The sequence below is a fragment of the Talpa occidentalis genome, unplaced genomic scaffold (assembly GCF_014898055.3).
Source record: "Talpa occidentalis isolate TD23 unplaced genomic scaffold, MPIMG_talOcc4v2.1 talOcc4.2, whole genome shotgun sequence".
Taxonomy (NCBI): Eukaryota; Metazoa; Chordata; class Mammalia; order Eulipotyphla; family Talpidae; genus Talpa; species Talpa occidentalis.
This window is the reverse complement of record NW_023602073.1, coordinates 58,267,620-58,282,126: the sequence shown is the minus strand read 5'-3', so window position 1 is coordinate 58,282,126 and position 14,507 is coordinate 58,267,620. Positions and strand designations below refer to the sequence as shown.

Genomic DNA, 14,507 nt, shown 5'->3' with positions numbered 1-14,507 from the left:
GTTAGCTAGGGGGAAAGAGATCTCTTTTTACAGATAATCATCATATAGTAAAACTGACATTTTTTTTTTCTATTGGTATACTGTTCTATGAATTTAAACACAAATTTAGATTTGTGTAACCACCACTACAATCAAGATACACAACAGCTTCATGAGCCCCACAACTGTCTTAAGCCATTCCTTTTTAATCACATCCTCCTTTCAAATCTAACCTCTGGCAACTACTGATCTGCTCTGCATCACCATAGGTCTGTCTTTTTGAGAATACCATCTAAATGGACTCATACAGTGTGTAACTTTTGAAGGTTGGTTTTTCTTAAATTCAGTATTATGTCTTTGAAATTAATGCAAATTGTTATATGTAACTATACATACATTATTATATGTATAGTTTGTTCTTTTTTATTGCTGAGTCATATTCCACTGTATGGCACAGTATGTTTATCCAACACTTATTTAATGGGCACTTTGTTTCCAGTTTCTGGCTGTCATAAATAAAATTGCTATGAACATTCATGTACAGGTTTTTGTGTGTGTACAGGTTTTTGTGTCATATACATAGTTTTCATTTCTACAAGGTAAACCAGGAGTGGTTTTGTTTGTCATGGTAAGTGTATATTTCACTTTTTAAGAAACTGCCAAACTGTTTTCCAGAGTGGAAATAATACAAGTGTATAAGAACACATGTTCCTCCACACCTTTGTCAAAACTTAATATTGTCAGTATTTTTAAATTTTGAGATAATTATAGATTCATATGCATTTGTAAGAAACTACAAAGAGATCCCTTATACACTTTAACTAGTTTCCCCAATGGAAACCATTCACAAAACTGTAGTTCAATTTCATAGCCAGGATATTAATGTTGATACAGAACATTTCCACCACAAGGATCCCTCATGTTGCCTTGTAATAGCCATCCCCATTCACCTCCTACCCCCTCCCTAATTCCTGGCAACCACAATCTATTCTTCATTTCTATAATTTTGTCCCTTCAAGGAGGTTATATAAATGGAATCATAAGTAAGTAAACCTTTGGGGCTAATTTTTTTTTTTTACTCATCTAAATCTCTGGAATTTTACCTGGTGTATATATATATATATATATATATCATTAAGCAACCCATATATATATATGGGTTGCTTAATGATGGTGTTATGTTCTGAGAAATGCATCATTAGGTCATTTCATCACTGAACAAATGTTATCATGTACTTACATAAACTTAGATGGAATAACCAACTATGCACATAGACTATGTGTGAGGACCATGATCATACATGCTGTTGGTCATTGACCAACATGAGGAGTTCACTCCCTTTTATTGCTGAATAGTACTCTATGGTCTGGATATACCACAGTTGTTTAAACATTCACCCCTGAAGAACATCTGGATTATTTGCAGTCTAGGGCTGTCAAAAATATAGCTACTATGTATGTTCATGCGTGGATTAATGAACATGTCCTCATTTTTCTAGGATAACTGTCTAAGAGTATAATTGTTGGTTTACATAAGTAGTTGCATGCTTACTTTTTAAAGAAACTGCCAAGTTGTTATCCAGAGAGGCTGTGACATTTTACATCCTTAACAACAATCTTCAAGTGATCTAGTTTGCTCGGTATCACAACTAGCATATGGTGTTGGCACTATTTTTTTTTATTTTAACCATTCTGATAGGTATACAGTGCTATCTCATTGTGGTTAAATGTTTGCATTTCTCTAATGACTAATGATGCTTAACATCTTTTCATGTGCTAAGTTCCCATCTGTGTATTTTCATGAAATGTTCTTCCTGCTTTTTGCCCATGTTCTAATTGGACTGTTTGTGTTTTTACTTTTGAGAGCTCTTTATATAGCCTATATACTAGTCTTTTGCATTTTGCAAATATTTTCTCCTAGTCTATAGCTTGTCTTTTCCTCCTCTTAACAGAGTATTGATAGAGCAAGATCTTTAATTTCAATGAAGTCTGTTTTTTAGTATCTTTTATTTTAGCCATTCTAAGAGGTATGTACTTGTATATCATATGTAGTGGTTTATCATCATGGTTTTAATTTATATTTCCCTAATGGCAAATAAGGTTAAATTTTTTTGTATTTTATTTACTGTCTTCTTTGGTGAAGTGCCCACTCAAGTGCTTTGTCTAGTTTTCTACTAAGGTAACGCTGGTTTACAATATTGTGTATGTTTTGATAGTGCAGGTTCACGTCCCTTCAAATGCATGTTGCCACACCATGCCCACCACCAAAGTACCAATAGCCCTCCCCACAGGCTACTGAACCCCTTCCACTCTTTGCTCCTATGTCCCTCTTTTTTTTAATGTTTACTTTTTGCATTTTTGTTTATTTTTTGCATGTTTATTTTTTGCATAGAAGAAGTGGGGTGTAGGCCAGAGGTTCAGGGGATGAGAGGATTCAATAGAGACTGAGTGGGGTGAAGAACAGGTGGATTTACCAAAATACATAGCTAAGGGGAGAAGTAGGCAAAACAGGAGAGGTCTGCAGTGCCATATGGGGGTTAGCTACCTGGCGGGGGATTGAACTCAGGCCATAGCAGTGATAGCACGGAGGCTTAACCCATAGGCCATGAGGGAGGCCCCATATGTCCCTCTTTATGTGGTAACTGCAGTTCTACAGTCAGATTCAAGGGTTGGGTTTGTTTTGTTTTTTTTAAAGATTTATTTATTTATGCATACAAGAGCTGGGGTAGAGGCCAGAGATGCGGGGGATGAGAGGATCCACCAGAGACAGTGGGGAACAGAACAAGCAGATTGACCAAAGTACACTGCTGAGGGGAGCAGTGGGTATGTCAGGAGAGTCTGCTGCACCATGTGGGTTGCTTCCTGGCTGGCCAGGGATCAAACTTGTGCTGCAGAGGCTGCGGATTGCTTCATAGTGAGGTGCTGAACCCCTCGTGCCACCAGGGAGGCCCTGTTTTGGTTTTGATTCTGTCTTTTCCTTTGCTTTGTTTTTTTCATATTCCACATATGAGTGAAATCATTCACTATTGTCTTTTTCCTTCTGACTTATTTCACTTGGCATAATTCCCTCTACTTCCATCAATGGTACCACAAATTGCAAAATTTCATCTTTTTATAAAATCTCTGAGCATTATTCCACTGTGTATATACCATATCTTTTTTATTCAATCACCCATCATTGCCTTTGCCTATATTTTAATTGTAATTTTATTTTCTTATTGTTAATTTTTTAAAATTCATTACTTGTTCAGGAACACAGATGGTAGAAATCAAGTACTGTCCAAATATTAACAATGATGTAAGAAAATAAAGTAATTAAAAATAAAGATAAGTACATTTTTAAAAGGAATTCTTTACATACTGAGGATTTAGGTCCTATGTCATAAAAGTGATTTGCAAATATTTTCTTTCAATCTTTAACTTACCTTTTCATTCTCTTGATAGTGTCTTTGCCAAAGCAAAAGGTTTTAATTTTGATAAAGTTCAATTTACATATCATTTTGCTTTTATGGATTATGCTTTTCTATCATATATAAGAACTCTTCACCTAACCCCTTGGTCACAAAGATTTTGCCCTATGTTTCCCTCTAAAAATCTTACAGTTTTATGTTTTACATTTAGATTTGCAATCCGTTTTGAGTTAATCTTTATATAAATTGTGAGGTTTAGGTTAAGGTTTATTTTTTGGTTGTATTTTAAACATAATTTTTAAAGAAGAGTATCTTTGTACTTTTGTCAAAGATGAAATAACAATTCTGTGGGTCTATTTCTAAACTCTCTGTTTTGTTCCATTGATCTATGTCTCTATCCTTTTGCCAATATCATGTCTTGCCTAAGACTTTATAATGAGTCTTAAAATTGCATAGTTGGGTTTCTCAAACTTTTCTCTTTTTCAGAATTGTTTGTTATATTCTCATATAAATTTTAGAAAAAGCATATCTATACCTACAAGAAAATCCTACTGAGATTTTTGATAATTGTTGCATTAATTCCACAGTCCACTTTGAGGAGGACTGATTTTGAGTTTCTAATCCATGAGCACATTATATCTTTACATTTATTTAGGTCTTTTATTTCTTTCATTAGCTTTTATGGTTTTCAGCATACAGATGTTATACATATTGTGTTAGATTTAAACTAGGTATTTCATTCTGGAGGAAACAGTGTATATGATAATTAAAAATACATTTGGCTTCTAAATTGCTCATTGTTTGAATATAGAAATGCAATTGACTGTTGTGTGTTCACCTAGTAACCTGCAACTCATTTATCAGTTTTAAGAATCCTGTAGAGTCCCTGATCTTAGGAGGAAAGCATTAAATCTTTCACTATTAACTGTAGGATTTTTGTAGACATTGTAGACATATTCTTGCATTCTCAGAATATAGGAGTACCTTTGAAAATTTCCACATGGCAACTGCAAAACGAAACGATTCAATGTGTGAGTACATTCACTTCCAGAGTAGTATCAGAATGTCTCTAGGGCATTCCTATGGTACTGTAGTGAGAGACCTGAACTCTTGGCACTTTTACTTTAATTATGAGTACTCTACTGACTCCCATTTTATCAAAGGTGTTTGTTTATGGTCAAAATTTGGGGATATCTCAATGCTAAATTATCAAGTAATCAGCATAATTTAGTACCAAAACAAGAATGGCATCCAGATGTGTAAATGTACCTAGCATACAACACAGTACCTAACACATAATAGGTACACAAAATATTTGCTGAATAACAATGATTATGTAACTATATGAATGAACCCAAGCAACTCTTACAAACTGACTAAGGGATTATGTATTATTTTAAGGAGTGTGAATAATGAAATAATTTGTAGTATAAATAATACTTACATTTGAATTAATAGCACCTAACAACTTTTTAAAAAAATATTTTATATAATTCTTTCATCATTTTTTATTTTTGCACAATGTATGCATTTTCATTTTGGTTCTATTCCCCATACAATTGCACCCTCCTTATTTTGACCTTAATCCTTCTTCTCCCCAACTTAATTTTTCTTAAAAGGTACTATATTTTCCTTACAGTGGAGTCTTGACTTATCAATGTAAAAGAAAACAGAAAATCACTGCTAGGGAAATACCACCATAATAATTAACTCCACTAACAGATGTTTAAATTAGTTGAACATTTGCAAACCATGTAATGGGATTTGCATAGTTTCAAAGTGTCTTCCTCATGATAGTGATTAACTGCTCTACCATTTTACAGTAAAGAACCTGGGAGAAACCAATTTTAGCAAGTGTTAAATCCAATATATCATCATCAGCAAGAACACATGTGGGATATCACAAATCCTATGATATGATGTCTTAACAAGAACACACTATCTTTTCTGGTATTCTCACCAAAACTGTATAGCATTAGCACAATCACAAGGAAATCTAAGAGAAAGGGTATTTGACAGAAGTGCATTGGTAGTGGGTGTGGTATGATAACATACAGTGAGGAAATGTGATCTTATGTCTATGAATCATATATAGCTATGTAAATCAATGTTACCTAAACAATTTTTTAAAAAGTGTCATAGTCAAGAAAGACAAAGACAGAAACTATTGCAGATTGCAGGACTAAGAACTAAATAGAATGTGGGACTTTGGATGGAGTACAGAATAGAGAAAGTAAGTTAGTGAGAGAACTAATGGGATATAAATAGTCTTTAGTTAATTTCCAAGGCTAATTTCCTGATTTTGAAAATTATAATGATGTAAATATTAACATTAGTGGAGCCTAGGTCAAGGATATACAGAATCCATTATTTTTGTAACTTTTCTGTAAGTTTAAAATTAGTTCAAAATTTAAAAATTTTTTAAGGCATTGAAAGTTTGGAAACTTGGTTTCCCTCTATTTCTCCACAGTCCAAACTTAACTGACACTAGACAACAGTCTCAGGCTGTTACCATGTAATTCTCTTACCTTCCCTGTATTTTGATAGGTTATTTGAAACTCTGCTTTTCAAAAGACTTTCTATTCAAGCTACATGGTGCTTGACAAGAGTAAATAAGGGCTCTTAAATATTATACTGGAACTCAAAGGCAAGTGTATTAAAGCAAGAAAAAGAAATATAAGCCACAAAGATTGTAAAGGTAGAAATAAAACTTATTCATGGATGATTTTTTTATGTAGAGAATTCAAAATAACCTACAAAAAAACTAATAAAATTAAAAAGATTTTGTCAAGGTTTCTGGACACAAAATCAAAACAGAAAATTCAATGATAATCCTATATACCTGTGGAAACATAAAGTGAAAATTGATTTAAAGATATCATTTACTAAAGCATGATAAGTATGAAATAAATTATAACAAAACTCAGAAAAGATGTGTAAGACCCATATATTGAAATCACGCTAGTATTAGTAAGGATCTAAATTCACTGAAAGATAACATATTCATGGACTAGAAGACTCAGTATTTAAAGATCTCAGTTATCTCAAAATAGATTTATAGATTCATTACAATCTTAATGTAAATCCCAACAGATTTTTTTAATGGAATGTTATAAACAGATTTTAAAATGTAATGTGTAAGTGCAAAAAGTCAAGAGTAGCTAAAAATTAGTCCTTTTGAAGAACAACAAAATGGGTGGACTTGCTTCTCCAGCTATCAAGGCTTACTATAACATTGTAACATTTAAGATAATGTCCAGTGACAGTAGAAAGGATAAATATTCATATATTCACATATTGGAATTCACAGAGGGAAAACAAACAATCTTAAGCAACTCACTGCAACATGAAGACTTATATACATAACATTAAGTGAAAGAAGCAAAAACAAAAATTGTGTACAGTATAATTCCATTATTATAAAATCTAAAAGTGAGCCAAACTAAACTTTATTGTTTAAGGATATATACACACCAGTGTGTGTGTATATATATATATATATATATATATATTTAAAAAGCAAAGCAAAAATTATCACAAAAGTCAAAATAACAAATACCTCAGTGGGGAGATATGGAGCTGCAATCAAGCATGGTAACATGGTTGTTTGTTTCATAAATATGTATTAATCTCAACATTTATTTTAATGCACTTTATAGTTGTATGTTATATTTCACAATATAATGGGGATTACTAAATTAATTAAAACAGTCACTAAACTAATTATGAAAAAAGTAATTAACAGTGTATCTCAAAGACAGACCATTAGGCCAATGGAACAGACTAGATATACACATGTAAAAGTTATGTGGTTTATATATCACATGTGTCCCTATGGAAACAGGCTTTTTAATAATTCATGTGAAACATCATGAAGAAAATTTTAGAACCCTACCTCTTACAAAAAGCTATTCTGATAGATTAAAGACCTAAATGTGAAAAGTAAAGCAACAAACATTTTTGGGAAACATATAGAATAACTTCATGATCTTGAAGTAAAAAATGATTTCTTAAGCAAGACACAAAAAACACTAGCCTAAAAGGAAAAGACTGATAAAATAAGTAAAAATTAAGAGCTTCTGTTCATTCAAAGACATCAGATTGAAAAATAAACCAAGATGGGAGAAAATAAAACAAGGTGGGAGAAACATTCGCAACACATCAACTTAACCAGACTTAATCTACTTTCTATACACACACACACACACACACACATACACATGCATACACACATACATACATACATACATATATATACACACATATAGATCCCTACAAGTCTGTAAGGAAATGACTTGGCAAGGTTGAGCAACATTATTGGTATTCAGTGAAGTTAAAGTTGAAATTAAAATGAGCTACACACTAACTCAAACACACTAAAATTAAAAATCTGACAGTATCATGCTAATGAAGATGTGGGTGATAGGAATTGTCACACAATCCTGAGGGCAATATAAATTGTATGACCAAGTGGAAAACAGTCTGGCATTTTCTGGTAAATATCCCAAGGTATAATCTCCAGGTTTTTCCATATCTATGCGCCAGAATGTACAAGAATATTCTTAACAATACTTTTCCTAATAGCCCCACACTGGAAACAGAGAGGAGACCATGCAAATGTGTGGGGGAAAAAAAGGGGAGGTGGAGGAAGTACCTACCTTGGATCCTGATGCCTTTTTAATTCTGTTTCTAGTCTCTGGTGAGGCCCAATTGCCCTTTATAGTCTTTTAATGCACTTCCTATTTTGCTTAAATTAATTTGAGCAGATTTTCAGTTCCTACAATCAACAGAAAACTGCTTAGGAAAAAAAAAATGTAGAAAAGGAACCTATAAATTACAAAAGATTTAAGAGACTTATCAACTAATGTGAAGACTTTATTTGAGTCCTGATATAAACACACAGAATGTAAAAGAACTACAACATATAACAGCAAAGTTTTTTTTTAAATCACCCCAAAACCCACCATACCTCTGGCTCAATGCCTTTCATGAAGTTGTAGTCAAATTGTCAGTTATCTCAAGGTTCTACTGAGGCTGAAGTATCAGCGTCTAGGCTCATTCATCTTTCTGCTGGAAGGCCTGGGTTTGTTGCCATAAGGGCCTCTCCTTGGGTTGCTTGAGGATCCTTACAACATGGCAGCTGGCAGGACCAATGACATGTAGGACCCCATGCAAAATGAAATGCAGGGCCCCTAGTCAAAAAATTAACCAGAATTTCAAGGTGGTTGAGTAAAATATTAAGCCAAAGGGTGGGGCCTTCTGAGACCAGCGTGTGTGATCATATAGGCCACACACTCTGACAGTGACCTGAATGAAGGAGATAGAGCACCACGGAAGAGTCAAGACAGAAACCAGTGTTCTTGCAACCTAATCTTAGAAGTGACACCCTATCATTTTTGTTGTAGTCTGTTTATGAGAAGCAAGTAACTAACAGGTGAGGATCTCACAAGGTCTTGAATACCAATTAGCCATTGTAGCTAAACTTACAGGCTTTTTCCACAAAAATCACTTGTGAGACAAGCAGGGAAATTAGAACATTGGCTGGATGTTTGATAGTGTTAAAGAATGATAATTTCTTAGGTATGATGATGATACTGTAGTTAAATTAACAAAGGGTCTTCTTATGTACTGAAATACAACAGACAAAATGATTTAATGGATTGGATTTGCTTAAAAATAATATGAAGTGGTAGAGGAGTGGGGGCATAAATGAAATAAGATTGGCCATGAATTGACCATTCTTGAAGAGGATAATAGTACCTGGGAATTCATTATACTCTATTTTTATAAGTTTGAACTTTCCTATAAGAAAAAAAAGAGCCTTGCTTGTCAAAGATAATGAATCAACTCACTGGACTCAACTGAATTCACATGAGCGCGCTAGTGTTGTAAGTTGAAGAGAGTCTCTCAGGGCAAGAATATAGGCTTGAGACATCAAAGGATGACACCATGCATGTTAATCCATTTGCTTTAAAATTTCCAAATTTTCATGGTGCTTCTGAGAAAAGAAAGTATTGAAGAAGGAGCTGAAAGAAAAGACTTCAGTGATTGGTATATGGAAGAGAGACAACACATTCCAACTTCGAGTCAAGTCAGTTAAGTGTGATTCCTCCCTTGGTCTGCAGGTTTATCTTCAGACCTGAAGGATTTCCAGGGCCTTCTTGAACTTTCCAGACTGGGGGTGGGTGTGGGGCTGCTTCTGAGCTGTTGGAATTAAAGGCCTTATTGTTCTGATGTTTGCTTTCCACAATTAGCATATTTAAACCTATGATTTAGAATTGAGGTATAAAAAGCGTGTGGTAAAATAGGAGAAGCTAGTTATAAAAGGTGCTAATTAAGAGCTGCATACCAAGGAATACTATTACCACAGTCAGCTGTACACATGATCGTTTTATTTTATTTTAAATATTATTTGCAATTTTTATTTAAGGTGACTTTTTAATGCTATGTTACTTTTTCTTACTTAAATTATCTTGCTTTTCAGTACTGACGTTTGGTTTGCTGGCAAGGCAACTGATTCCTCCTCTAAGTGTCTCTTATGCAGCTTTCAGCTCTTCAATAATTTATGTAATTTTTGGATCATGTCATCAAATGTCTATTGGTGAGTTCAGCACTGGAACCACAGGAGACAGATGAAGTCTCCACCTGAATAATTTACTTATTGCTACAGAACCCAAGTTAAAACTATATTATATATAAGATAGAAAGAAAGGAGGCAAAAGAATGGCTATCCTGTGGATAGAATTATCCATAAGATGAATGTTCAGATTTTAGTAACTGAACACTTGTAGTGTGTCATTATTAATGTCATCACTAAAAAGTCCAGCAAGCTGATTTCCAAAGGAATTAAAGGACAGAGGTATTTTCCTTGGTGAAATCACCACACAGAGGACTCTGACTGCCCTCAACCTGGAAGGCATGGAAACAATTTTGACAATACTTCCAAAGTGGATCCATCTTTAGGTAGACTCATAATAGCCAAACCCCATGGACCTGATTTACAAAAATTATGTCAATTTCACTTGCAATGAGAAAATGCTGATATACTAATCAAAGCAGTCAAATCCAGAGGATAAACACTTTCCTTCCCTGAATCAAAAGTCTATCTACTAATTTACAATTAGAAATGACTGTTAGAGGGACCAACTACTTAGAGGTCATACAGTCAGCACATTATTTCACCTAGGTGAACCTGTACAGAAATCAAATCACAAACCCCCCCAATTGTCTCAGAAGGGCATTGCCAACATTCACTCAATAAGTGCCTTTTCCTGGACTTTCCCACAGAATAATTGTCCAAGCAAGCAACACTGATCATTCTGACTATACACCTTTTCTCAAGATATGTTTGTATATTTGGTGAGTTACCATCCTCTTCTAGATGTGGATGGTGCTAAGAGTATTACTCTACCTTTTTAAAGGACAGTACAACATATCTTAATTTTAAAATCCATTATTTACTGATTTTACATTTAAACCAAGAGAATAATTTCGTTCCCATATTTCTAAGTTCCCAGAGCACATAAAATACTGATAGTAAGAGTTATTAGAATTTTGTTTCCATTAATCTAAAAGTAAGACTTGTTTATGCTCCCATATGCATGTATATCAATATGAGGATTAAATGAAGTTATGTTTGAAATAGGTTTAGCTCATTGTAATTTTGCACACAGTAAATCTTTCATAAGTGTTTGCTTTCTTTCAAAGTTATTTTTCTTACTATTGATTAGCTTTGTCTTCTGATCCTGTCACTGCCTTCTCAACTTTCACCATCTCTAAGAGCAGGTACAGTGACTGAGCCTGATACACATTTCCAGTCTTTATGAAGCCTACACCATATGCCCATAATGCAGATGTTGATACCTGGACCACCAAGATCTAAATTTTTCAAGTTGATCAGAGTATGTGGAGCCAGATTTCTTTTCTCTGTTCTTTTGTACTCCTCAATGGTCACTTCTCAATAAGAAAAGTCCTCAGGTCTAGGACAATACATCAAATCATATCTTGCTTTAGTCAGTATCTGTCCATTTACCTGGACTTAAAACCTTACCTTCTGCTTAAACATCATCTTTCATAGGTAACTTCTTCCTTGTAAGTGCACTCATGATCAATGTCCTGAACGTCTACCCATTCAACAATGGCCACCTGCTACTGGGAACTTTCATCAAGGGTGATTTTTCTAACCCTGCCTACATTATGGCCTATAACAAATCATTGAGTGTGGTGGCATCCACAACTTTTCTGACTGGGATCATTCAGGTAGGACCTGGGTCTCTGAACCCCTGAAGAATGAAAGAATGAATGAGCAGGCTACAAGTGTGTCCTTTCTTTTAGCTGTCCCTATTATTGATTGTGATATATCTGGAACTTGAAGGATTTTATGTTTGGAAAATGTGTGGGATATATAGTTAAGCTGTCTCCTCAGTGACAAAATGCCCTCCTCAGAAATCATCTACCATTGATTTGGGATTCTGAACACTCTCATCAATCCCTTCTCCTCTAAGATGTAAAAAAAAAAAAAAAAAGTACCTAGGAAACTATAGAGTTCAACTCGTGAATCTATATTTTTAAAAAGTTCTTCATAGAATAACACTTATAGGCTAAGATGCTATATTTTAAGTTAATAAGCGTAAGAATCAGACCTGGAACCCTTCAGCTGCAATGACAGGACCACCGCTAAAAGACAATAATATCAGTGACTCAGTAACAGATCAAAATTTAATTTTTTCAGTGTCTTTAATTTCCCCTGAGATTCTACCATCAAATAATCACCCACTGGATTAAAGTCACATATTTCAGATTTATTTTTCTTTCTTCTTAACTAACCCACTCTCTAGCTATTTTTCACTTATCTCCCCAGTATCATCTCTCATGAGGCAAGGATTTGTTGAGCGCCTGCAAAGGCAGCTATCATAAGGGACTGACCCTAGCCCTGACACTTACAAGATATATGAACTTACTTAAATTATCTTATCTTTGTGGGCCTCAGTTTCTTCATGTGTAAAATGGGAATGATAATGTTCATTTTGTAGATTCTGAAGATTCAGTGAGAAAATGCATGTAAAATTACTTAACCCAGAGTCTGTCATGTAGTAAGCATTAATAATTTATAATCACCAGGTACTAAGAAGTTAATTTGGTACTTTAATAGAGATCAGAAATAAAAAATAAGATACAGTTCCACTAGTTAAAAAAAATCAATCTTATAATAGAAGACTAAATAACAGGCAATAGCAACCTATTAGCTAAGTGACTTTGTGCAGCTTTTCTTCCCTCCTTTGAACATTTTCCATCTAACAAAGGAGGAAATATTCTGTTTCCAGGAAGACGAAATAAATGTAATATGGAAGATGGAATAAATTAATTTTTCCCAATTCCTCCTGCTCAGCAAAACTAAAAAACAACTAAAACCTTGGATCATTATATATAAAATAAACAGCAGATAACTCTGAAAGATGGAAAGAAGGCAAACTAGCTTGGAACTTTAGGATCCAAGGAACAACACTGTGGTGAGTTGCTGAGGTTTCTTTTTGCCTTATTTATCTGAAACTTGGAGGTTAAAAAAAAAACAAAAAACAAAAATGCCAACAGGTACAAACAAAATAAAAAAGTCTGTCCTTTGTTGTCATAAGACCAGGAAAGACTAGCAAAACTGAGAATTTTTACATAAAAACTTTTTTGCTTTGGACAAACACAAAGGAAAAAAACTGTGGGGTTATACCCACTCCTATCAGCAAAGGCCAAGTAGGGGGCCTAGAGTCCCCTCAACCAACTGCAATGAGATTCCTACACACCCCTATTGGGCTGTTGTCAGAGAAGATCAAATAGGGAGTCAAAACTCTCACCCCCACTGGAGGGGGTGGTCTCACAGAAAACCTAAGAAGATTCAAGTCTTGCATCACCATTCATTATTCATGAGGACAGCGCCTCTCTATTGCAGTATCAGTGGAGGTGATGTGGGAAGAAGTAAAGTCATTCCTGTATCTCCTAAGCAGGATGGTACTAGAGGAGACTGAATGGGGAGCCACAACTCCCATTCCTGCCCAGAAGTAATGAAGAATCTCTATTGTTTCAGGTATTAGTGGAGGCTAATACCTGAACTTTTACCTCTACCAAGCAGTAACAAGTGGCACCTTCCCCTTGCATCCCTGTCCCCCAGCACTTTGTCAAAACAAGCAAGCTAAGTAGAAGTTTTAAATAAGATGCAACATTTCATGGCATGGTACCCCAAATGTCTGTGATAAAATTGAAAAAGTTGTCAATACTGAGAAGACAGAGATGTCAGAATTATCTAGCAAAGATTTTAAAGTAGTCATCTTAAAAATGCTTCACTGAGTAATTATGAACATGCTTGAAACAAGTGAAAAAATAGAAAATCTCTGAAGACAAATAGAAAGCCTTAGGAATAAATAGACAATATAAAGAGGGACCAAATGGAAATTTTAGAATTGAAAAATTGAGTAACCAAAATTAAAAATTCAAAGGATGGGCTCAACACTAAATGGAGAAGACAGAGGAAAGACCCAATGAACTTGAAGAAATAACAGAAATCACTCAATCTTAACGAGAGAGAAAAAAGACCAAAAAATATTAACAGCCTCAGGGACAAGTACAACTATAACAAAAGACCTAACATTTGTTTCATAAGAGTCACAGAAAAAGAAGAGAAAAAAGATGGGTCTGAATTTCTTGAGGAAATAATAACTGAAAACTAACCCAAATTTAACAAAAGATATAATCTTACAGATTCAAGAAGCTGAAAAAATTCCAAGCAAGATAAATCCATGAAAATCCACACCAGGACAAACCAAAGTCAAACTTTCGAAAACTTAAAAGACAATGGGAAAAATATCTTGAAAGAAGTGAAAGAAACATTTTAAATGGGGGGGCGGGGGAGATAGGGCTAGCAATGGGGGCAGATAACTCAAATGACAGCAGATTTCTTACCAGAAACCATGGAGACCAGAAAGAAGTTGTACAATTTTTTTAACTTGCTAAAAGAACTGTCAATCCAAAATCATATACTCAGTGACAATATTCTTTAAGAATGAAGACAGGGCCTCCCCTGGTGACTCAGCGGTTGAGCGCTGGGCTGCGAGGCTGCTGCAGCCTCTGCAG

The 14,507-nt window shown here is 34.5% G+C and overlaps 1 protein-coding gene across 5 annotated transcripts in view; it reads left to right on the top strand.

Annotated features, from left to right (window-relative positions):
- SLC26A8 (solute carrier family 26 member 8) overlaps nt 1-14,507 on the top strand; it is an 81,432-nt gene that overhangs the window by 14,949 nt on the left and 51,976 nt on the right. For all 5 annotated transcript variants that reach the window (XM_037519584.2, XM_037519585.2, XM_037519583.2 and 2 more), the window contains exons 4-5: nt 9,874-9,990; nt 11,467-11,648. In XM_037519584.2, coding sequence (XP_037375481.1) covers nt 9,874-9,990; nt 11,467-11,648 — 299 coding nt within the window. The remainder of the gene's footprint in view (nt 1-9,873; nt 9,991-11,466; nt 11,649-14,507) is intronic.